The sequence below is a fragment of the Denticeps clupeoides genome, chromosome 19 (assembly GCF_900700375.1).
Source record: "Denticeps clupeoides chromosome 19, fDenClu1.1, whole genome shotgun sequence".
NCBI lineage: Eukaryota > Metazoa > Chordata > Actinopteri > Clupeiformes > Denticipitidae > Denticeps > Denticeps clupeoides.
In genome coordinates this window covers 1,826,638-1,849,875 of record NC_041725.1, presented here as the reverse complement: position 1 = coordinate 1,849,875, position 23,238 = coordinate 1,826,638, and the positions used below count along the sequence as shown (strand labels likewise).

The 23,238-nt window shown below is 40.7% G+C and overlaps 1 protein-coding gene across 3 annotated transcripts; it reads right to left on the bottom strand.

The window, feature by feature from the left end:
• Positions 1-564: 564 nt before the first annotated feature.
• On the bottom strand, positions 565-14,707 carry masp1 (MBL associated serine protease 1). Of its 3 annotated transcripts, XM_028962736.1 has the most exons (11): positions 14,575-14,707; positions 13,982-14,204; positions 11,857-12,034; positions 11,069-11,200; positions 5,449-5,645; positions 4,738-4,885; positions 4,436-4,554; positions 4,290-4,368; positions 2,875-2,994; positions 2,095-2,169; positions 565-1,901 (listed from the first exon to the last, which is right to left on the bottom strand). In XM_028962736.1, the coding sequence occupies exons 1-11, from the start codon at positions 14,598-14,600 to the stop codon at positions 1,036-1,038; spliced, it is 2,163 nt and encodes a 720-aa protein (XP_028818569.1). In that variant the 5' UTR covers positions 14,601-14,707; the 3' UTR covers positions 565-1,035. The 3 variants fall into 3 exon arrangements, with proteins under 3 accessions (XP_028818569.1, XP_028818570.1, XP_028818571.1); XM_028962737.1 differs by lacking the exon at positions 14,575-14,707 and having other exon boundaries at positions 14,002-14,101; XM_028962738.1 differs by lacking the exons at positions 565-1,901; positions 2,095-2,169; positions 2,875-2,994 and adding an exon at positions 3,985-4,153.
• Positions 14,708-23,238: the final 8,531 nt, after the last annotated feature.

Genomic DNA, 23,238 nt, shown 5'->3' with positions numbered 1-23,238 from the left:
CTGTGACTAGCACATTTCATTTTAATGAAACATTTTTTTTATCACTCTCTACTTCTACCCAGATGTTATATAACATTATATGTGAAAAAATAAAAACAAATAAGTAAAAATGCAGATCTGAAACTACACTTTTACCCTGGTGGATCCAGCTATGATTGTAATCACAACCATCTAGCTATGCTGTCCTTAAACCAGTCAGATGGTGGGACAGAAATATTTAATTACAGGAGCAGCTTGTAAACTGACTACTGCGTTGGCTGAGCCTTATGGTTCAGGGAGTTCAGGATCATAAATGATAGTGCTGTTACCATGGTTACAGCTTTGACAAGGGACAGTTTTTATTATTAAATGACGTTTATGTAACAGCCTCCACCTCTTTGTAGGACGCTGTGATCCAGAATGCTGTCCTCTACTGGACACAGCGGCTCTATTTCAGCAGAGGAATTCAATATGCCCTGATGAACCCAAATTATTAAAGCAGTCCTGACTGTAATTTTCCCTCCCAAATGTTTTAATCAAGAGTTCAAAAATCAATGGCACTCAAAACTGGTCAGAATCAAGACATTTGAATGTAAATAAAACAAGACATTTATTAGGTGTATACAAAATACAAATATAAAAAAGGCATAATGTTTCAGAATTAAAATAAGTAGAGTTTACAAAATATCCACAAAATATCCACAGGAGTGTCTAGGAACATGTACATGTAAAATTTGGAATTCTGATCATTGCAGTCTCAATTGAATCATTGAAAAGTCATGGTTGATTTTTTGTGTGAGAATAAACTGTAATGTATTGTATGTATTGTCCATATTGAAAGAAATAGTTATGTACATTTGTGATTTGTATTTATTTGTTTAAAGTTGTTTTAAAGTTTTAAAATAGCCGAGACCCCCTTGTGACCAGATTTCTTTTAAAAATTAGTTGTCTTTATTATTTATTAATCCGTTGTCTTAATTAGTATTCTGACAGAGTGGTTGCATTACAGAAATCATAATGTTTTTATTTCGCTGTTATTAATGCAGTTTTTTTGTCTCACCACCATCGCTGCCTACCAAGGTGCGAGTGTAGCCAGTGTGCATACTTGGCTACACGTGTATAGACGCCATACACCCTCCGACTGCCACATTCCTCTGGCCCTCCCCACGACACTAGCCCCTGCACCCCCCATAGTCCAGTCTGCGGGTCCTCCATTACGAATGCCCCCCCACTGTCACCCTGGCAGGTGTCCCGGCCCCCCTCGTAGAATCCTGCGCAGAACATGTTCTCTGTGATGTTGTAGCTGCGCGAACGGGACGCGTAGCTCTCCACACACTCATCCTGTGGGACCACGGGCAGCTTGACATACTGCAGCATGTCCGCCACTGCGCCGGGCTCCCCATCAGGAGCTGACGTGTTGGTGGTAGTGATGCCCCATCCTGCGACCAGCCCCAGGCTGTTTGGAGAGGGGGGCAGTGGCTGGCCCTCATGCCACGGAGCAGGAAGGCAGATGGGCATCACTAGGTGAGACAGGGTTACGTTATTGGCCAGCTGAATTAGTGCAATATCATGGTTGTAGTTGCGCACATCGAACTCTGGGTGGAGGATGATACGTTGCACGGAGTAGTTGGAGGCCAGCTGGGGGCTACGGAGATCATGGAGGCCCACATGGATGTGGACGTTGTGGGGGGAGACTGGGATCACAGTGGGCTCTCGGCGCAGCGAGCGCAGGACATGGGCAGCAGTTAGAACCCAGGAGTCAGACAGCAGCGCACCACTGCCGAACCACCGTTCCACCGGCACCCGGGACACGTCCTCCACAGTCAGACGCACCTGCCAAGGGAACTGTCCCACCGGAGCCATGCGTCCACCTACAATACGTTTCTGCACTGCAGGAAAGGCCTGTGCTGGTTGACCACACGCTGAATATCAGAAAAAATAAGAAAATTCATGTAATGAGTTATATCTTCTTTAGCAGCTATCAACTATATAATATGTGAAGCTATCACAGCTGAAGCTATCCCTTTTGGGGATTTGATGTCACTTATCTGCTCTGTGTCTCCCTCTATACTGTCATTTTCCACTATGCTGATTTTTCCAACAGATTTATATTACCTGGGAGACAGGACGGCAGCCTTGTGCCCAGCTCGGCATTTCTCCACTTCCCCTTTTTGTTACAAGAATATGTTGCTATGCAGGAAAAAAAATTGTTACACAATAGTTACATTTTTAAATACTAAAAAAAAATATGGCTTTAGATTATCTTTTGCGTTTTACTTTTCAGCAACAGACTTCTTTCTTCTGAAATTGTGAAATCCCTCATCATTTGATTACTTTTGATGAGACAAATGTCAGAGAAAAGTAGGAAATACTACCTTCAACCTTGTAGTCTTTCACTAATGGGGGCAGTGGCCAGCTAGCGGGTTCAAATCCTGAGCCGCCAAGGTGCCAATGAAGTGCAAAGTGCAAAGTGCAAAGCACAAAGCGTACCCACACACTGCTCACCAGGGGATGGGTTAAATGCAGAGGACACATTTTGTTGTGTCACCGTGTGCTGTGCATCACTTCACTTTCACTTTTTATATGGAAATGGATTACAAAACAGCAGAGAATATTATTCCTTGTAGACCAACTTGTAGAGCTCCAGCTCCATATATTCATGAAACAAGGTCTGTTTATGTAAAAGCTTTGCTTGTCTTTACAGTGCTTTAATTCACAGAATCCTCCCTATTCTACCATTCATTATTCATTTACTGAGTTGGAAGGCCAATAAGGCAACTCTTCTCAGCAGAACTACTAAATGAAGGTGTGGCATCTGGTGGTTAGCAAAGGAACAAGGCAGATCTCACTGCTGGTCAGGGGCAAGTGTTGTGTCTGCAGTAGTCGGTTACATACTGTTACGATTGTCTTTGCAGAGGTAGTGGAAGACGGATCCAAAGAGAGTGCTGTTTCTTCCTGGGTTCTCAAACACCACCTCTGCATTCTCTATTACCAAAGGAGGACCACAGTCTATCACTGAGACAGAGTGGGGGAGAGAGAGAAGAGCACAAGACAGGAACAGAAGATGTGGAAATTAATTTCATAAGCAACAGTTTGTGAGCTTGATTTACAAAAAGAAAATGGTCAGTGATGAATGGAAGGAATCTGGAGTTACAGTTGAACTGAAAAGGCTTTGATTATATTGGTTTGATGGACTGGTTATTGCCATTCTCTAAATTTTAGATGGAACGTGCAGAATTTGACCTACCCTTTGATATTGCTATATGGTTCGTTAATCATTATAACTGTATTTGAAAACTATCTTGGACCTGGGGTCTGTTTTAATATGACTGGAAGTCCTTTATTTGGATTTTTATTGCAGGTTTAGGTATTGCATATTCTGCTTTTGTCAGTGGCTCATGTCACTGTCGTAAAAATGACATTATCTTTTTACATTAGAATGTATGCAAGTATGCAAATGGAAACAGTGTGAAGCATCATCATCATCAAAATGATCATTGAAAAGTCCATTGTTTCAGTGGAAAACTACTGATTCCTAATGTAGATTCATCATTAAGAGACAGATCTTTAATATAGAAAAAACAATGCTGCTTACTTACAGAGAATCTCTGAAATCTCAGTTTTCTAAATGAGCCCACACTGAATGTATTGGTGTTTAATGGATTAATTGTCATTTTGGAGATGTTTTTCAGATGTTTCTGCTATGTAATAGGAATATAATCTGAATATAACACTTTTTACTGTTATTCAGTATAGTGTTTAACACAATATGATCATCACTTGCATCATACACTGGGCTCCAAAAACAGGCACCAGTTACACTCTGAAGGTGATTGTGCTCTCAACATGAATGAGGGATTATGGGATTGTCAGACAGTCAAAATATCTACAAAATAGCACCTTGGTGACAGCCACATGTGATTGACAGTGACAGTGTAATATCATGACAATATACTGTGCTCTGTGGTTCATCACAGGGTCTTTATTAACATATTTGCAGATTGGGGATGAAACAAATGACCAAATACCACAATAATTGCCTTGGCCTGATATGTACTGTTTGGTGTTCTGTCTTTTGCACTGGGCGCCACTAAAGATCACAGCTCAGTCTGAAAAGTGGTCTGAATCTACACAGTAAAAATGCTTAGAAGAGACTGGCGACTCGTCTCCTTTTCTAGAAAGAGGCAAACAGAGAGGAAAAGCAAAGATGGGGAGAAGGAGAAGGGAAAAAGGAAGAGAATCAGAGAGAACAATGTACAGCAATATCATATAAACACTTAAAAAACATCCATTGCTGCACTAAAACTCACTTTTACAGGGAGGGACATTACTGCTCCAGGATCCATTTCTCTGGCACTCAATCTGAAAATGCTCCAGCTGCTCCCCATCCTTATCAAAGGAAGTCACCAGTCTTAGTTATACACACACGATGTGGCCATGCACGATGTGAAATTACCTTCAAGAGGGCGTAGCCAGTGTCGCAGGTTACCAGTACATGGTCTTTAAAGATGTACTTCTGCTGGGCTGGCTCCAAATGGCCAAAGGAAGAAACTGTGGGCACTGGGCACTCACTTCCTTTACAGAACATGGGACACAATATTACCTCACTGTAGGACACAGTACAGGCATTGGGCTGATTCACTACCGTCATTGTTTGTTATGACACACGGTGGCACCTCGCTTCTTGAATGAGCTATTTTGTGTGTGTGTGTGTGTGTGTGTGTGGGTGGGTGGGTGGGAAAGGGTCGTCTGTGGCACCTGTCGAAGTGTAGCTCAGCTTCCAGCCCAGGTTCTCTCCCGAATTGTCACTGTGGAATAAAACTTGCACAATGCTGCTTCTAGTCTGAATGGGACGAGGAGAGCGATTCCCACAGAATGGCCCAAATTCCTCCTTCCCTGCCTGGATCTGCATGGTGAAAAGTATCATCATCCTCATACTGGAACATTAGAACCATCTTCACACATACACCCATAAATAAGTCAGCTAGTCATCATTGTGTTTGTTATACATTTGTTACTTACAGGGTTACTGGTTTGAAATTATCTATTGAGAAAGTAGGGCCTGTTTCTTAGGGTACTGTACAACTCATATTTTAGCATATATCCATGCTTTAGTCCTTAAAAATGTAGAGAAAAAATGACAGATATATAACGTCTTTAACTAAGTGGCTATAACCTGATTCAGACCGTAATCAGTAATAGTCACAAAAATGGGATTAAAGTGGCCTTTTCTTTGGTTTTACCTCTAGGGTTATCAGTACCATAAAGCAGCTTGATTTGTTTTAAATTGACAATGGTGTTATAGCAACAGGGTCTACCTAGCAGACCTGTTCACCAACGGATTGCATTAAAGCAGATGGAATAATTTGTTTTAAAGTTTTTCTTTTCTCTTTTTTTTCAAGGATCACATCAGTTTTGGGTCTCTTTCTGTTTCAGTAAAATATTTGACACATCATAACTCTTAATTACCTTAATATAGTCATAGGGGCAGGTGACATCTGGGTGGTCCTCAATGTCAAATGTGTCATGGAACGTAAGATTGATGATGAAGCCCTCTTCAAGTTCAATACGGTACAGGCAGTCTGAGCTCTTAGGGTACGGCCGTGGAAAGTCTGCACTGGATAACACACCAGTCCTCTCTGTGTATACACTGTCACTGCACTCCACTGGCAGAGCACGCGCACAGACACACACACACACACACACACAATCACACAAATGCATAAACATACAGTACAGGCCAAAAGTTTGGACACACCATCTCATTCAATGTGTTTTCTTTATTTTCATGACTATTTACATTTACATTTACGGCATATGGCAGACGCCCTTATCCAGAGCGACTTACAACGTACTTAAGTTACCATCGATGAAGAGATCAATTCCGGTTCACTAGGACCCCAACTATGAATACATCTCTTTTATTCACTCTGTTGTAGATTCTGTACACAAAGTTCGACAACAAGAAAATTACAATTTAATCTAAATATTCTTTAAAGAGGAAGGTCTTGAGCTGTCCTTTGAAGGTGCTCAGTGACTGAGCTGTTCTGACCTCGAGGGGAAGTTCATTCCACCACCGAGGGGCCAAGACGGCAAAGAGTCTAGATGAAGTTATTGGTAGATTCTCACTGAAGGCATCAGAATTATGAATGAACACATGTGAAGTTATGTACTTAACAAAAAAAGGTGAAATAACTGAAAACATGTTTTATATTCTAGTTTCTTCAAAATAGCCACCCTTTGCTCTGATTAATGCTTTGCACACTCTTGGCATTCTCTCGATGAGCTTCAAGAGGTCGTCACCTGAATTGGTTTTCCAACAGTCTTGAAGGAGTTCCCAGAGGTGTTTAGCACTTGTTGGCCCCTTTGCCTTCACTCAGCGGTCCAGCTCACCCCAAACCATCTGGATTGGGTTCAGGTCCGGTGACTGTGGAGGCCAGGTCTCCACTTTTTGTTAAGTACATAACTCCACATGTGTTCATTCATAGTTTTGATGCCTTCAGTGAGAATCTACCAACGTAAATGGTCATGAAAATAAAGAAAACACATGGAATGAGAAGGTGTGTCCAAACTTTTGTGATGTCCTGGCACCATGTGACCACCAGAGGGTGTCTCCATCCTTGTCTTGTTTGTGTCATTAGCCACACCTGCCTCTGGTTTCCTGCCTTCCACCTATATAGGAACTTCAGTTCCTTGGTTCCTCGCTTTCTTTGTGTACTGTGCATGTTTTACCTGTATGAATCTTTCTATTGCCTGCCTTAGAAGATCCTTTTGTTTGGGCCACGTCTGTCCCCTTGTCTATATTTGGTCACTTTGTTTATTGAATCATGCAATCTCAAAGATTTTCTATGATACAGTGCATCAGAAAGTATTCACAGCACACCACTTTTTCAACATTTTGTTATGTTACAGCCTCATTCCATAACGGATTAACTGCATTTTCCCCTTATTAATGTACGCACAATATCATATAATGACAATGTGAAAAAAAAATTCCTTGAGGGTTTTTGAAAATTTGTTAAAATTAAAACTTACATAAGTATTCACAGCCTTTGCTGAACATGATGCGTAATTATAGCCTGAAGTCTTTTTGAATATGATTACATTGGCACACCAATCCTTGGTCAGTTTGGCCCATTCCTCTTTGCAGAACCTCTCAAACTCCATCAGGTTGGAAGGAAAGCATTGGTACACAGCCATTTTAAGATCTCTCCTGAAATGTTCAATCAGATTCTAGTCTTGGCTCTGGCTGGGCCACTCAAGGACATTCACAGAGAACAGGGCAGCTTTATACATCAGACACAGGTGAAAACGATTAGGAAATATTACACATGACAAACGTGAACAAATTTTACACATGACAAATGTGTAACCCCTTCCGGACCGGATCATGTCTGGTCTTCACACTAAAGAGTTTAATCTTAGTCTCATCAGACCAGAGAATTTTGTTTTTCATGGTCTGAGAGTCCTATAGGAGCCTTTTGGCACCTCCATCTGGCCACTCTACCCTACAGGCCTGATTGGTGGATGCCACTGTGCTCATTGGGACTTTCAAAGTAGCAGAAATGTATCTTCATCAGAAGTGGAACCAGAGTCAATCCTGTCTCTGTGATTTACAGACAATTTCTTTGACTTCATACTTGGTTTGTGCTCTGACATGACCTGTCAACTGTGGGACCGTATATAGACAGGCGTGTGTCTTTCCAAATCATGTCCAATCAGGTTTTATCCACTGGTGGACTCCAATTAAGGGGAAACAGGAGGCACATGAGCTCAATTTTGAGCTTCATGGCAAAGGCTGTGAATACTTATGTACATGTGATTTCGCAGTTTTTAATACATTTGCCAAAACTTAAAGTGATCTGCTGTGAACACTTCCTGCAGTGAATATTTTAATATTCACATAATATTTTAGCATTGCAGTAATGTGAATAAACCAAACACACCTGCAGTAGCAGTAGCAATATAGTAAAGTAAAAAAAATACTCATGCATAAATTAGACAGCTTTGTTTAGCACAGTAATATTTTTTAAATACAGCAATGATATTGCTGCTAAATCATTGGCTGCTGGCTTGCTTGCTTTGCGATCCTCTATGAATCAAGATCATGAACAAGCAAATATCTGCTGATCTAACTCAACTTCTATAATCTAAACGAACTTGCCACTGCAACCTTTTCTTTTCAGGAGCTGCTGAGAGTACACGTTGGCGCAAAGCCGGTTCCTTTGACCTCACAGTTCTCAATATTGTAAATATACATCGATCAGCCAGTAATATAATATTTGTGTAATTGTTAAGCAAGACCAGTTATGGCAAAACAAATTATTCATGTCTGAATATAAGTCAAATTTTCTGCTGTGAATTGATGATGGTTCAGAATCTGATTTGAACAATATGACTCCTTCAAACCAGAACATTATTTTATGACAGCAGAAAGGATCCTTTATATTTAGTTACAATTTAGTCATAATTGCAAATATAAGCCCTGCTATTTTCTGTGCTGTCGTGCTCAGGCCTTTTTCCCCGGTCAGCTTCTGCACAATGTAATGTAAATATTTACCGTGCATCTCTCAGCAACTATCAGTCAAAGAGAGGGCAGAGTTTGACACAAACCAGGCCAACAGACACACACAGACACCAACACAGAAATGTTAATAGAAGGTTCACACAGGACAAAATACAGTGCATTTAGACATGTAGAGGAAATCAAATACACACAGAGAACTAGACATGTGCAGCTAAAGAGAAATCCACATCCATACGACCACATATTTTTCTGTCCCCTGCGCACCTGAAGTAACCGTGTTGTGTAGATCTGCCTCTGATTTCGTGATTCCCAGCTGAGCCAACACAGACTTGCTCAAATCAATGACTTTAAGCAGGAATTCCAGCACTGATCCAGGATTATCCAAGTCTCCTGGATTGTTCAGCATCTAAGTCTCCCATTTTAACCCAGACGGGGTTACGTTTCTGTTGTGGCTATTTGTGATTTTTTTTTTTTAAATCCCACATACAGTTCACAAATGTCTGTGTACAGCTGTTACTTGCTATGATCTGCTTGCTAGCATTCCTAGCTGGATTGCGAAATACTGCTTGAAAATTAACAATTAATACGTTGACAGCTGAGAAGACTTACATTTCTAAAGCGCATTCGTGCAAGAACAGTTCAACAGGGACCAACATCACACCCATTTACTAGTTGTATACTAATACTGATGTTTTATTGAGTCCTTGTCATAAGCTCCAAACTGTTCAATCAGAGTGAAGTATGATGGGGATAGGTAACAGTTGTTTTTAATTCATCAGTTTTATGGGTACACACACACACACACACACACACACAAATATAAAGTCGGGGCTTCACATCCCTGTGGTGGAAAGTCTATGCACTTTCCCATAAGGATTAGTCACCTCTCATTAGAACAGCTTATTAAATGTCCAAGCCATTAGAATTTGAAGGACTTATAGTGTCGAAGCATGCAGTGGCCCATCTATTGTTTTTGGGGTCAGAGCTGCCCAGTCCCCTGATTCTATTTCAAGTGTCAGACTAGAGGGCGTGAAGCACAGGGCAGTCGGGTTGGTGTCACGTCCGTGCCGGCTCCACCCCCCGGCACATGTTAGCGTTACATGTTGCTTGTTGCCGCAGGTGTCCTGGTAACATCCCAATCTCATGCTATGTACTTGGCAGTACCTTATTCACATTCCCTTCCCTTTAAACAAATGTGTAATCTGCTAAATGTCCTTATCCAATTTTCTAGATCTGTCCAGGGTCACAAAAAATACTTCTCCTAATACTCCTAATACTTTACCACTTGGCCTATATCTCCTGAACCATGAGCCAATACAAATGCTATGTTATTCACATTTAAATGTTTCAGATCATTACATTATATTAGTCAAAGACGATGCAAGTAAACACAAAATGTGAAGGATTTCATTAATAAGGGAGAAAACAAATCCAAACCTACTTTGCCCTGTGTGATGAACCGATTGCCCCTAAACCTAATAACTGATTTGGTCTCCCTTATTAGCGACAACTGCAATCAAGCATTTGCAATAACTTGCAATACAGCATTGTGGAAGAATTTTGACCCACTCAGCTTTGCAGAATTGTTGTAGTTCAGCCACACTGGAGGATTTTCGAGCATAAACTGCCTTTTCAAGGTCATGACACAGCATCTTTGACTAGGCCACTCCAGAGTCTTCATTCAGTTTTTCTTCAGCCAATAAGAGGTGTTTTTGGATCACTTTTTTCAGCCTGAGGTCACAAACATTCTCCTTCAGGATTCATTGGTAGACAGTAGAATCCATGGGTAAATTTATCAAATGTTCCAGGTCCTGAAGCAGCAAAACAGCCCCAGACCATCACACTACCGCCACCATATTTTACTGTTGCTTTTCTGAAATACGGTCTGAAGTTTGGATGTTGTTGTGGTGTCTTTTGTGACCTCTTGTATGATTCTTCACTGTGCTCTTGGGGTAATTTTGGGTGACCACTCCTGGGAAGGTTCACCAATGTTCCATCATTTCTCCATTTATGGGAAAATGGTTGTTTCTGTGGTTTGCTGGAGTCCCAAAGCTTTAGAAATGACTTCGTAACCTTTTCCTGACTGATAGAGCTCAATTACTTTCTTTCTCATTTGTTCCTGAATTTCTTTGAATCTTGGCATGATGTTAACTTTTGTAGATCTTTTGGTCTACATCACGTTGTCAGACAGGTCTTATTGCAATGGTTTTCTTGATTGAGAACAGTAAAGGGGGGCATGTAAATTTGTTAATAATTAAAAGAAACCTTCACTAAAACACATTTGGTGTTTACATGTGATACCTTTGACTAATATTTAATAGTTTGGATGATCTCAAACATTTAAATGTGACTATCAGTGAGGGGACAAAGACTTATTTCACACCACTGTATCAAGTAACTTTATCACTATGAAATACTTTAATTTGAAACAATTTTAGACTGTTCTTCTGATTCCCATGCTACAGATGGTTGGTACACAAAATAAGATTTTTGGGATACTTGTCTTGCAGAATGTTGACATTTCAACGGTGAAACTTGCTCTGATGTTAAGTGATTAGGTACCTTTGCACGTTCTGTTGTCAGCATGAAGCAGGTACCCATAGCGACAAGAGCAGTAGTAGCCACCAATGTAATTGTGACAGAAGTGATCACAGGTTAGCTCTTCATCATTCCTGTCTCTGCACTCATCCACATCTGAATGAAAGACAGATCACATCCATTTAGTAATGACCCCATGTGGTTTTTACTGCCTAAACCTGCCTACGTTGTTGGACTTTTCCACCACTACACCTGTTACACTTTTTTCTTTTCTTGGAGAAATCATCACCAACCCTGCTCTGACACTCACTTTACCCTGGAAGGGGGTCTGTTTTACAGAAATACATGTTGTTCTTGTAAATTGTAAATCTACAGCAGGAGATTTCCCACTTCCCTTACTTTGTCGTCATTATTTTATCACTAATGACCACACACACAAACACTTGCACTAACTGTCTAAAGCATTAAAACTGCCTTCCTTATATTAAGTAGGTCCCACTCATGATGCTAAAGAGGTTGTTTTTTTTTTTTTTTGCAAAATGGGGCCTTCTTAAATTTGACTTACTTTTTTCCTGCACAATCCATGTGAATTTGGGTTAAACCATTAACTCTCTGCCATATTCCTGAAAAGTCTTTGCTGAAAGAATTTGCTGTGCAAAATGAGATAGCAGGGTGTGTGATGGCTGCCATTCATTCCATCAGAAATTATTTTACACACTTAACATTACCAAACTCTCTCCATGTGCTAATGCCATACATGGAAGTTGGAACATATGGGCACTCTTGATGGGCGAAGAGCTTGACATGCTTACCCACTGCACTGTAGTGAGCCTGAAAGCCAGAAAAGCGCTCCTCGTTGGAGAAGTCCGAGTGGAACACCAGACTGAGGGTGTTCCCTGCAGAGGTGATGACATCATCACCAGGAACCTGTTCCGTGTCGGTCCCTTCCTTTCCACAGAACACAGCCAGCGCCATCTGATCAGAAAGTACCTACGCAGAGAAAAACACCACAGCACCTCATCACAGGCCAGATATGTTCTACAACAGACAGGCCTGGACAACAGGGAATCTTTACCCCAGTATTCTTTGTTCCTGATACCATTCTGCATGTGCAAATTGTGACGTAGCATATTATTACTGAAATACAAAAATAATACTAATAATAAGTAAGGAGGTCTCTGGCACACCGGTCCAGTCTGTCTGTAAGTCGGTCTACAGTGTAAGGATTTCTTCAGTACTATCCACAAACACACACATATACTCTGTTATCTGTCTGACTGTTTACACTGCGTGTCACTGAACGTTCGGTTAACAGATCACAACAGTCTTTAGAGTCAGCTAGACGCTGAGAATATACAACCCAAATTCCAGATAAAGTTGGATAAAAGACTTTCAAATGAGCCAATATTTTATTCATAACAGAATACAGCTAGCATAACAAATGTTTAAACTGGGAAATTGACACCTTACACTAAATGAGCTCATTTCGTATTTTCAACTGGGAGAAAATCTGAAAAAAATAAGTAGTTTTTTTGGTTAGGTTATTAAAATAATTTAGGATAATTGACATCAAGTCTGTAACATGATTAGATATAAAATGGATGTCTTAGCAAGTCTCTCAGAAATAAAGATGGGCAGAGGCTTCCCAATCCATAAAAAACTGGGTAAAGAATTTTTTATTCCACAATGTTCCTCAACATCAGAAGGTTTTGCAAATCTCATCATCTACAATATATAATGTCATCAAGTCAGTCAGAGAAACTGGAGATATCTCTGTGTGTAAGGGACAAGGTCAAAGAACTTTACTGGATAAATGTGGTCATCCGCTTAACACCAAAGAAAAATAATTGGACTTTACACTTTTTTTTTCTTTATTTTGAAATTAACATGTAGGAAAAAAATTAATTATGTTAGTTTTGAGACAAAGTTCAAAGTGAATGCCAGTATTAGCCAACAAGGCTGTGCGATTTATAGTGGAATTCAGGCATAACATATGAGAACCGTGTAAAGAAGTGTGTCTAAGAATGAGTTTGTATTAAGGACAAACTGCAGGAAATGTGTGTCGCTTTGACTGAATTTGCAAAGAAAATCATCTGCAAGTCTTAAATCAAAAAATGATAAGAATAATAAATAAAAGTACAAACATTTCTTTTGTTTTTCTAATTTATGGACACATCAGAAACCTGCAAACTTGAATGCAATCCAGACAGACTTTGGTCTTACGTGACTTGAAAAGAGTTTTTGTAGATTCCAAAATTCTCTCCAATTTAAACATTTAATTGACTTGCATTGCCCCCCACTTTTTGTCTTGCTTAAAACCTCCGCCCAATACATCCACCCAGAGAGGTCACACAATGCACTGAGAACCACAAATTTGCACATATTTGCTCTTATCCTTCGTAGCCCCCTGCAGAGCTATGGTGCCAATTACTGTGTTAGTAGATTCATATACGATTTTTGAGAAACAAAAAAGTTTCCATGGAGACCTCTGCTGGAAGCCTGCACCCCCGATACTGTGTAGTTGAGGTATATGCTTGAACTGTTTAATGTATGAAGAAAAATGATAACCTCAAACCATCCAGAGGATACATTTGCCACAGTATTTTCCCCAATTGTCTGTGTCCATACTCTTTGTGATGTGTAGTTGACTGGGGCAGGTTGCCATGGTGCATTGCTACAGCCTCCTGTGGGGGCATTAGAATATATCAATATAACCCCACTGAAGGCTACCCTGCCCTGGCTGTTGAGCTGGAACAAAGTTCTTCAGCAGGGTATCACAGTCTCTGTACCCCGTCTACCAGTCTCCATCACAAACCGACCAATGTGCCAAAGATGTGTCAAGAAGTTATATTATCCATAATGGTACTCTACAATAGTGGTCCAATTCAATTTTAGCTCTGTTGTAAATGTCTCTCTACTCTGTTGAGTGATCCTTACCTTGACATAGTCGTACTCACAGAGGTACGATGGCTCCAGCTCAAAATGCTTGAAGTAGAGTTTTATCTGGTATCCCTCAGGCACACTTATATTCCACTGGACTTCTGAGTCTTTGGGGTATGACTCGGGAAAGCTTGGAGAATGAATGGTTCCGTACATGTCTGTCAGGTGGATGAAACGGGTCCCGCCCGAGGAGCTGCACAACACCAGCAAAATGAGTGCGCTGTGGACAGAGTGTACAAAGACTTAATGAACAACACAGAAATTCAAACTACAGAGAGCTGCATAAATATCAGAAACCATTTAGTGCCAAGCCTTTCGTGTAAAACTAATGGCAAAAAACACAGGGCTGAAATATCCCAAATAGTTCCATTTATTTCCAGGAAAATCCCATCTTCATGAATGCGAGCATTTATATCTTTAAATTTATGGAGCTTGAGCTTTCACAACCCCATCTAAAATCCAACTGATGCAAACACAACTATTAAAACAAACGTGTCCAAAATACATATATATATATCTATGCTGGTTTGCCATGTTTGACTGGAAGAACATACAATACATTAAAGTTAAAATGTGATTGTAAAACTTACACATTTGCTGTCACAAGAGTAGCCATGTTCCAGAGTCAGACCAGGAAACTCAGCAGAATTCGCTCAACTCGACCTCCGGAACCATTTGCCTGCTCACTTACAAAACATGTCACATTTCAAGTGCTTTGTGTCGCCTTGGAAAGAGAGCGAGAGTGTGTGAGGGGGAGAGAGAGAATGTTTGTTTGTGGGGGTGTGGGAGAGCGAAAGGGGGAGAACGTGTGTGGGGGGAGTTTTTCTTTTCCTCTCATACAAACAGAGATAGAGCAAGAATGCGAGTGAGAGCAGGAGCGCAGACAAGAAGGGAAGAAAGTCCTCTTTCAAGTTCATTCTAGGGTTGTAGTTTTCATTTGCAGACGGTCTCGCTGCTTTCTGTCCACTTCTGCTGCAGAAACAATTAGGAAACTAATTAGCAAGGGAAGATTTGTGCTCCATAATGTAGTAATGTGTCAAACGACTAATAACTAATTCATGGATGAGAATATATGTTTAATGGAGAACAATTCTGAAAATGGTTGAGGCAAAACATGCTCAAATTTGACTTCCATAAATACTGATTATAGTTACAAAATGACGAGTGTAATGGCCCATCGGGCATCTGAACCCCGCTTGGTGTGATCTGCCTCGCCTGTTCTGTATTTCCGCTCCACGGCCAGCAGTGGGCTGGGATTCTGGGGCAGCAGCTCCAATGTGTTGCTAATTGGGTCCAAATGAGAGAGAGTCATTGCGAGCAGCTGGACGCAGAGCTCTCTCTCTCGCTCTCGTCTCACCACTCTCGATACTGGCCTCGCCATTCTTATCGGGACTGGTCTTTTTTGCCAGGGGAATCGTCTTCTTTTACTTGCACTATGATGCTTTTGCTAAAAGATTTTTGCTTGCATGGTCTAATTTTTTTTAGATTGCTTCCACCTTGAGCCTGGTGGTTGTAATTGTAAAGATTATTACAGTTTAGGATGAAAATAAATTTAGGGACCAGATGTTTTGTATAATTTCAATTAGAACACTGCTGAACGAAATTTTAAGTGTTTAATTATGCATGCATTATTACAATTATTATGTTGCTTAGCAACAGATGAATCACAGAAGTGAATTCTGAAAGGATCTCACAGACACAGGATCGAAGTGTGATGAGTAACTTAACTGACAAATGTATAGAGATTTCATAATAAATGGTGTGGCTGCAGAACTTACAGGTGTGAGAGTTGTGGGGCGTTAATATTCAGATGATGTGGAATATCTGTTATAAAAAAAAGTGTATAATATTTTTGTGCCATGCACAAGATTAGTAATAAACGTTGACCTGTTCTTCACTATGGCACAAGTAAAGAGGATTACTTACTAAGGCTGAACAATGAGGAAGAATGAGGCAGAGAAGAATACCGGATAAATGATGTTAATGATGCAAAGAACACGTCCTTTCAAGACTGGGACCTCTTTTCACTGCGTTTTTGTCATAGTGTGCAACCATAAATGTTCCCACTAGAGGGGGTGTTTAATCCTTGCAACACTTCACTTCAGTTCAATGGTTCGGGTTGCACATGCGCTACACAGGAACTTAGTGAACAAGCCTCCTTCTCTTGCACACATAGACACACATATGGCCCTGTCAGGAGTGACATAAAATGTAACCATTTTAATTAAATGGACCTGGAGCTCACTGTGGCAGCAGTGGTAGGGGCAGTGGAAATGGACCCGTTACCGGAAGGTTGCCGGTTTGGAGCTTGAGCACCCCGGGCGCCTCTCATGGCTGCTCACTGCTCGCCAAGGGTGATGGTTAAAACCAGAGGACACATTTCGTTGTGTCACCATGTGTTTCAAAATGACAATCACTTCACTTTTACATGTGAGTCTGTACATTGAAGAATAAATGATGGTGCCTGCTGTGCATGAACTCTACAGTTCTGGGTTGTAACATTTAGTTTGAACTGAAGTGTGTGTCAGTGACGTTCTGTCACTTTCTTTTGTCAATAGGAGGTTTGTCCCCATGTTCTAGTATGCCTTTTACTCATCGCTCCAAAACACAACTAATGTCTTAAGTAGTCTCTGGCAATAAAAAGAAAAAAGTCCCAGTTAGCTGAATTTTCAATTAAAACTAATTATGGCACTTTAAAAGATGAAGGCTGTATTGGGTTTAAATGAGCCGGAGGCTGCAGAACTTCAATAATGGTGGAGCGGGGCTGCTGATAGGAGCACTGGCACTTCACACATTAAAGCTCTTGTCCCCATCGCTTACTCAGGCCTTTCATCAAACCACCCCTGATGCTAGCTGCATCACTGCAGCAAAGCACACAGACTCATGCACACCTTCTGTGAATGTGCATATGCAACATACCCACATGTACACAATGTGAGTCGGAATTTTCTTACTGCCCAAATAATCATGTAGCAGAGCGGACTTAAATTAGAGGAGAAGAGGTATAAATTATAAACAGTTGCTTGGGAATGTGAGAATTCTCAGCATCAACCCAGTGATGTCAAGCCAGTCTGGATGTTCTTCCACCAATACCGTTACAAAACAGTTCAAACAAGCAATTGACCCCTGAGATCACACAACATGATTGCAGTTTTTTTACTGAAGTATAGTTTCATAAAAATAATCTGAATGAATGGCAGAGGTACTACGATGTCAGCACGCGTCTTAGGTGTAATTTCATGGCTAATTTTTCGGTGTGAATGAAGAGACTGCTTGGAGAAATTCCAGAAATGTAACTATTGTGAAAGCATTTCTTTCTAGACCATGTTGCAGGTTGGTTGAGTGCAGAGGTGGGTAGTAATGGGTTACATTTACTTGAGTACGTTTTTCGGCTACTCAACCCTATTCTGATAAAGTGAAGTGATTGTCACATGTGATACACAGCACCACAGCACACGGTGCACACAGTGAAATTGGTCCTCTGCATTTAACCCATCACCCTGAGTGAGCAGTGGGCAGCCATGACAGGCGCCCGGGGAGCAGTGTGTGGGGACGGTTCTTTGCTCAGTGGCACCTCAGTGGCACCTTGGCGGATCGGGATTCGAACCAGCAACCAGGCAGCTTCCTTAACCGCTAGGCCACCACTGCCCCACATGAGTGTAGGTCCAGCAGACCACTTCACATCAATGGCATTTCCACAAGATGACACACCCAGCCACATTCAGGAATGTTTTGAGGGACACGACAGTTTCATGGTGTTGATTTGATGTCCATATCTAGGTGGCTGAGCATACATTGGATGTGCTGGAAGGAATTACTGTTTCCATATTTGGTGAACATGTCCTCTCGCTCTGAATTGGAAACACTCAATTTGTGACTCACAGACAACGGAATGCTTGAGCCATGGTCAGATGGCACTAAAGCATCCAAGAATCTAGACAGACAGCATCATGCACGTGAGCAGAGGTTGAAGGTTTTGAATGAGCTGTCCATGCATTGCTTTTGTGGGTGTGTTACCTCACCAGTTAATTGAAATGATTGTGTAACCTTCCTACACACATAAGAAGACCACTGAAAGGACTAGGCTAGCAATCTAACTAGATAGCAGCTAATCCAAGAAAAAGCAGCCTGCTTAAGTTCGCCAACGTAGTTGACAACAACGTGATTTAACAAATCAGATAAATGCTCTGGTGAAGTTAGCAAATTTTTACAGGCCTTTATTGTGATGCGAAGAAGACAGCAAACAGGTTGAACAGGCGCAAAGTGAACTGTGAGAGTTTAATGGAGGGCTGACACGCCCCTTCTCCTTTGGGCCAATTGGAAAGCAGTGCGTGGATGCTCGTAGACATAGCCTAAACCAGAACAAATGAACACCCTCAAGATTCAGGAGTTAACTGTTCTCCCACCTCCCCAGCAAGGGACTCTGTGAGAACACATCACCAGAGCTCATAAATATATTCTTTGCTTTTCAGAGTACATGCTCTTAAAAACCTTTCTGAAAAAAGGTCATGACAGCTGCTTGGAGATTACTGAGATCAATATTGTGTTTGTTAAAAGATAAATTGCACTTACTTACATATCAATATAAATACAGACAAACAACTTATAACAACCTGAAATAACCAATGCTTTCAAAATACAATATTCTACTAAATCAAACACAAAAATACTGCAGCCTAATACAAAGAAATAAGGAATCAATCAATAACAATTTTTCTCTCTCAAACAAAAATAACTTTTTAAGAACGATGCAGTAGTATATGGGAACTGCTGGATATAAATGGGATATTTGTTGTGTTGTCTTGTGTTGTCGCAACTTTGACTTTGAATATTTGTCCTTCTCTTTGATCTGCGTCATTCCGTCTAAGGCCAAAATATTGCCATACAACAAAATGAGCATTTTTAGTAACTACGAGTTCACCGTCAGCCGACTTGGGGGACGTCACACATATGACATGTAAAATGTCCAGGGTGTTTTAAGGGTTCATCTGAAAAACAAACTGGATTGGACTCACAACACTAATGCACTTTACAAAAATGTGCGGAGGCTCAGGTCTTTTGGAGTACAGGGGCCACTCCTAAAGACTTTTTATGACTCTGTAGTGGCATCAGCCATCTTTTACGGTGTAGTCTGCTGGGGCAACAGCATCTCTTCTGTGGACAGGAAGAGACTGAACAGGCTGATACGGAGGGCCAGCTCTGTTCTAGGATGCCCTCTGGATGTGGGAAGTAGAGGTTCAGAAGGTCTTTTCTTCCAACCACTGTCAGACTCTATAACAAAGACCTCACAGTTGACCACACACAGACAAAAAAACACACACTGGCACGTAAACACACACCACGGTAGTTACCAACTGTACATGTACCATTGTACATGTGTAGATTTCAATTGCACATTTCTAGATAAATACATATACATATGACAAATGCAATTTCCCACTTATGGGACTAATATATAGAGGTATATGTTACTTGCTTTGTTTTTTATATGTGTAATAAACTGATATACACGTTCAGTGTGTATTTCAGTAGCAGGTGAGCAAATTAACCCTCAAAAAATAAACTTTTTATCAACACATATGGCCAGAAGACTTAATAGTTTAAGCATGATCAGCCACAAAATAATTTTTTTCCCAAAATCATTCCAGGTAGGGATGGGAATTGATAAGATTTTAACGATTCCAATTCCATTTTCGAATCTGCTTAACAATTAAATTCTTTATAGATTCTCCTCTTGATTCTTAATAAAAAAAAATGAAGAACACACAGGTCAATTAGCTTCAAACTTTGTTTTATATCTTATCTTTGATCAAGATAGAAATTTAGGAGTAGCATGACCTTGCAAACCCAACAGTGAGATCTTAAGAGATCAACAGCCTACGGCTCTTTGATGGGGTGCCATGGGGTCCCCAGAAAAAAAAAAGTAAAATAATAATAAAATAAATATTCTTCTGTAGTAATATCAAAGTATAACATACATTATTTTGTGGTAATTACGCAAGAATGTCCCGTAACATTTACACTCTCCTTTTTAAAAGTATATGAGCTGAGCACTCAAAATTTCAAATACATCAGCCTGTAACAAATACAATCAACTCAAGTCGAATGGAACTGTGCACTGTACAATTCTGCAACCATTAACTATGAAGAATTAAAAATTCTTTTGCACCCTCCATAGGACGCCATTATCCTTACAATGTCCTCTGCTACAGCTGTCCCTGTCTGTGTCTGGTACACTGGATTGGTTTTGAGGACCTTTTCTTGAGCCTGGCCATTCCTGTCTTAATGCAGTGTTAAATTGAGGAAATGATCTTGACTAAAACGTGTCCATCCATCTGCAGTGATGGTAGCCTTCAACACATGTATCAGCTCAGAAATCAGATTTGCCTTTTTGACCGCATACCAAGCAGGGATCAAGTGGTTGGTTAAACTGTCACTGTTTGGGGGCTTTGTAGGGTTCAGAGTCTTTGTCATTTGTCTAAAAGATATGTAGAAGAAAACGGAGGAAACATCTGGAAAGAGGAGAACATGCAACTTTGACATTCCATGACTTACAATTAAACACATTCACTTACCAAAAATTGGGGGCACTAGACTCTGTCTGTCTCTCTCATGTTCATCTAAATGCAATGCACAGTAATGGCAGGGTTTGCAATAAGGCAATTCACGCTAGCATATGCAATGTTAGTTGATTAGTTACCTGCTGAATTAACAGGAGAGGATGTGCAAACGTTACCGCTTCTGCTAGGTGGAGATTCACTTGTCTGTGACTCAAAAACACAACATTCGTCACGTTATTGTGTGTTTTGTTAGCAAATGCTTTGGCATATTCGTATTGTTACCATATTGAAATATCTACTTTGCAAGTGGTGCGGGGCAGTGGTGGCCTAGCGGTTAAGGAAACGGTCCTGTAATCAGAAGGTTGCAGGTTCGATTCCCGATCCGCCAAGGTGCCACTGAGGTGCCACTGAGCAAAGCACCGTCCCCACACACTGCTCCCCGGGCGCTTGTCATGGCTGCCCACTGCTCACTCAGGGTGATGGGTTAAATGCAGAGGACAAATTTCACTGTGTGCATCGTGTGCTGTGCTGCTGTGTATCACATGTGACAATCACTTCACTTTAGTATTGAAAGTAGCTCTGTTGTCATCCATCATTTCTCGTAAAGTATAACCAAACTTTTGAGAGTTTGTGCTGCTTAGACGCCATGTTTCCTGCTGGGTCAATGACGCTACGCAACGATGGAATCGATACGGGAATCGCTGGCAAAAATGGCAACCGGTGGGAACCGTTTTTTTATTCCCACCCCTAGCCCCAGGTTCATTAACTCTTGTTTCCTTAGCAATTTTGGTGCCGTAATTTACAACGGCTGCTGTCAGAAATGGTGGTCACAAGCAGAGTAGTACACCATTTATATTTACAGACGTTTTTTATTCAGCGCGACTATCATGTCTATCATTTATAATCTCTCATTTGGTTTACTAGGACTCTATCTGGAAGTTTAATATCTCAAAACCCAACCCAAAACCCTTTTTTAATTAAATAAATGTAAGCATTTCCAAGAGGGAATTGTGTTTTACATCCCACCAAATCATTTTAATAAAATTGCTTTATTTACTGTATTTGTTTTTCATGATCCTGTTTAAATGAGAACTACATTGTATGAAGACAGGTCTTTGTTACAGCAGTGTGCAGAAGCTGCTGTACTACATGGAGTTTAAATTGTTGGGGACATCACAACTGTGTCATTTTTTAGGTCCTCTTAACAAATGTCACCTTTTTTGTATTTAGTAGAAAACTGGGATTTAATTTTTATGCAATTAATTTGTGACAAAATCTGCTAATTCTGTGTGAATTATATTTCTATTTATGGCATTTATCAGATGGCCTTTATACAGAGGATGTTACAATCAGTAGTGACAGGGACAGTAGTCCTGGAGACACTCTGGGTTAAATGTCTTGTACACAATGGTAGTAAGTGGGGTTTCAAGCTGGGACATTGTGATATTAAACAAAACTCTCATGTGGGCGAGGCGTCCCACAATTGGCCAGCAAGTATTTGAGTAACACCTCTGTGCTTTGCAAATTACATAACAATGTGTAGATATTCTAACACAACACTACACATGTCTAGCAGCACAGCAGAGTCCAGAATCAGTCCTTAAAATGTATTAATCATGAACTGGATCGACAATCTAGCCAATCATATTTGTGTGAATTTCTTGCTAATTCACAAAAATATTGCATTAATTTATTAATAAACACCTGGAAATTTCAAAGTGGGGTTGTTCCAGGAATCTATTTTATAATTTGGTCTTAAATGGTTTGAAAATGCCTCTCTTCTCAGCAGTGCTGTGACAGATTCTCAGAGTAAAATTGAATTTGGTACTATGAAGCCAGTTAAGAATGCTTAACTGAGAAATTGTAGTTCTAGGGCCAGTGCATCTATAGGACTGAAACCTCGACTCGAACAAGAACATAACCTGGTTAGAGATGATGTGTAAACTGCCAACAACCTCACCACCTTTCATAGTATGACACGTCGCCGATAAGCTACCCCGTCAACGTTACCGCGATAAACCGGTAACCTGGTTGGTTTGTGATTGGAGGTGCCGCATTAGCAGCAGAGCAGAGCCACTTATGTTCATGATGCAATAGAGGAGCTCAGTGTGAATAGGCAGGTAGGATAAATCCACCAGGTATGGTAAAATGTTGGGGTGTGTGTGTGAGAGCTCACTTCATGTTATCTCCTCTCTCCCTGCTGTACCGCTGTATTGTGCGTGTGAAAGGCAGAACAGAAGCTGTTCGTCTTCTTTTGTCAGAAGGAGCCGCCCCCTCCTCCCTCTCTACCCAGCAATTAATATCAGCTCTCCTTCACTTCCTTACTTCATTCTCACATTCATTCATTCATCTCTCACTCTGCCAGCCTCATTTCTCACTTTCACTGGTTCCATTTTTACCCTCAGCAGAAGATCTCAGTAGATCCGAAGATCTGCGTAAACTCGACAACCAGCTGCCATTGTATAAAGGGCACATATATCTCATTTTAATACGAAATAAACCAAAAATAAGACTGGCTAGCCAGTTATCCATGCCACGCCGTTTTGAATAAATGAACTACTTTATTCTTTAAAGTGAGGCTTTGTGTGGCAGGTAAATCAATGTTGCATTGATGTTCTACTGAGTCCGTTAATCAAACCCCAAACCAACAGTTCCAAGCAAACAATTCCTGTTTAATTGTTAGCTGAGCAGCTT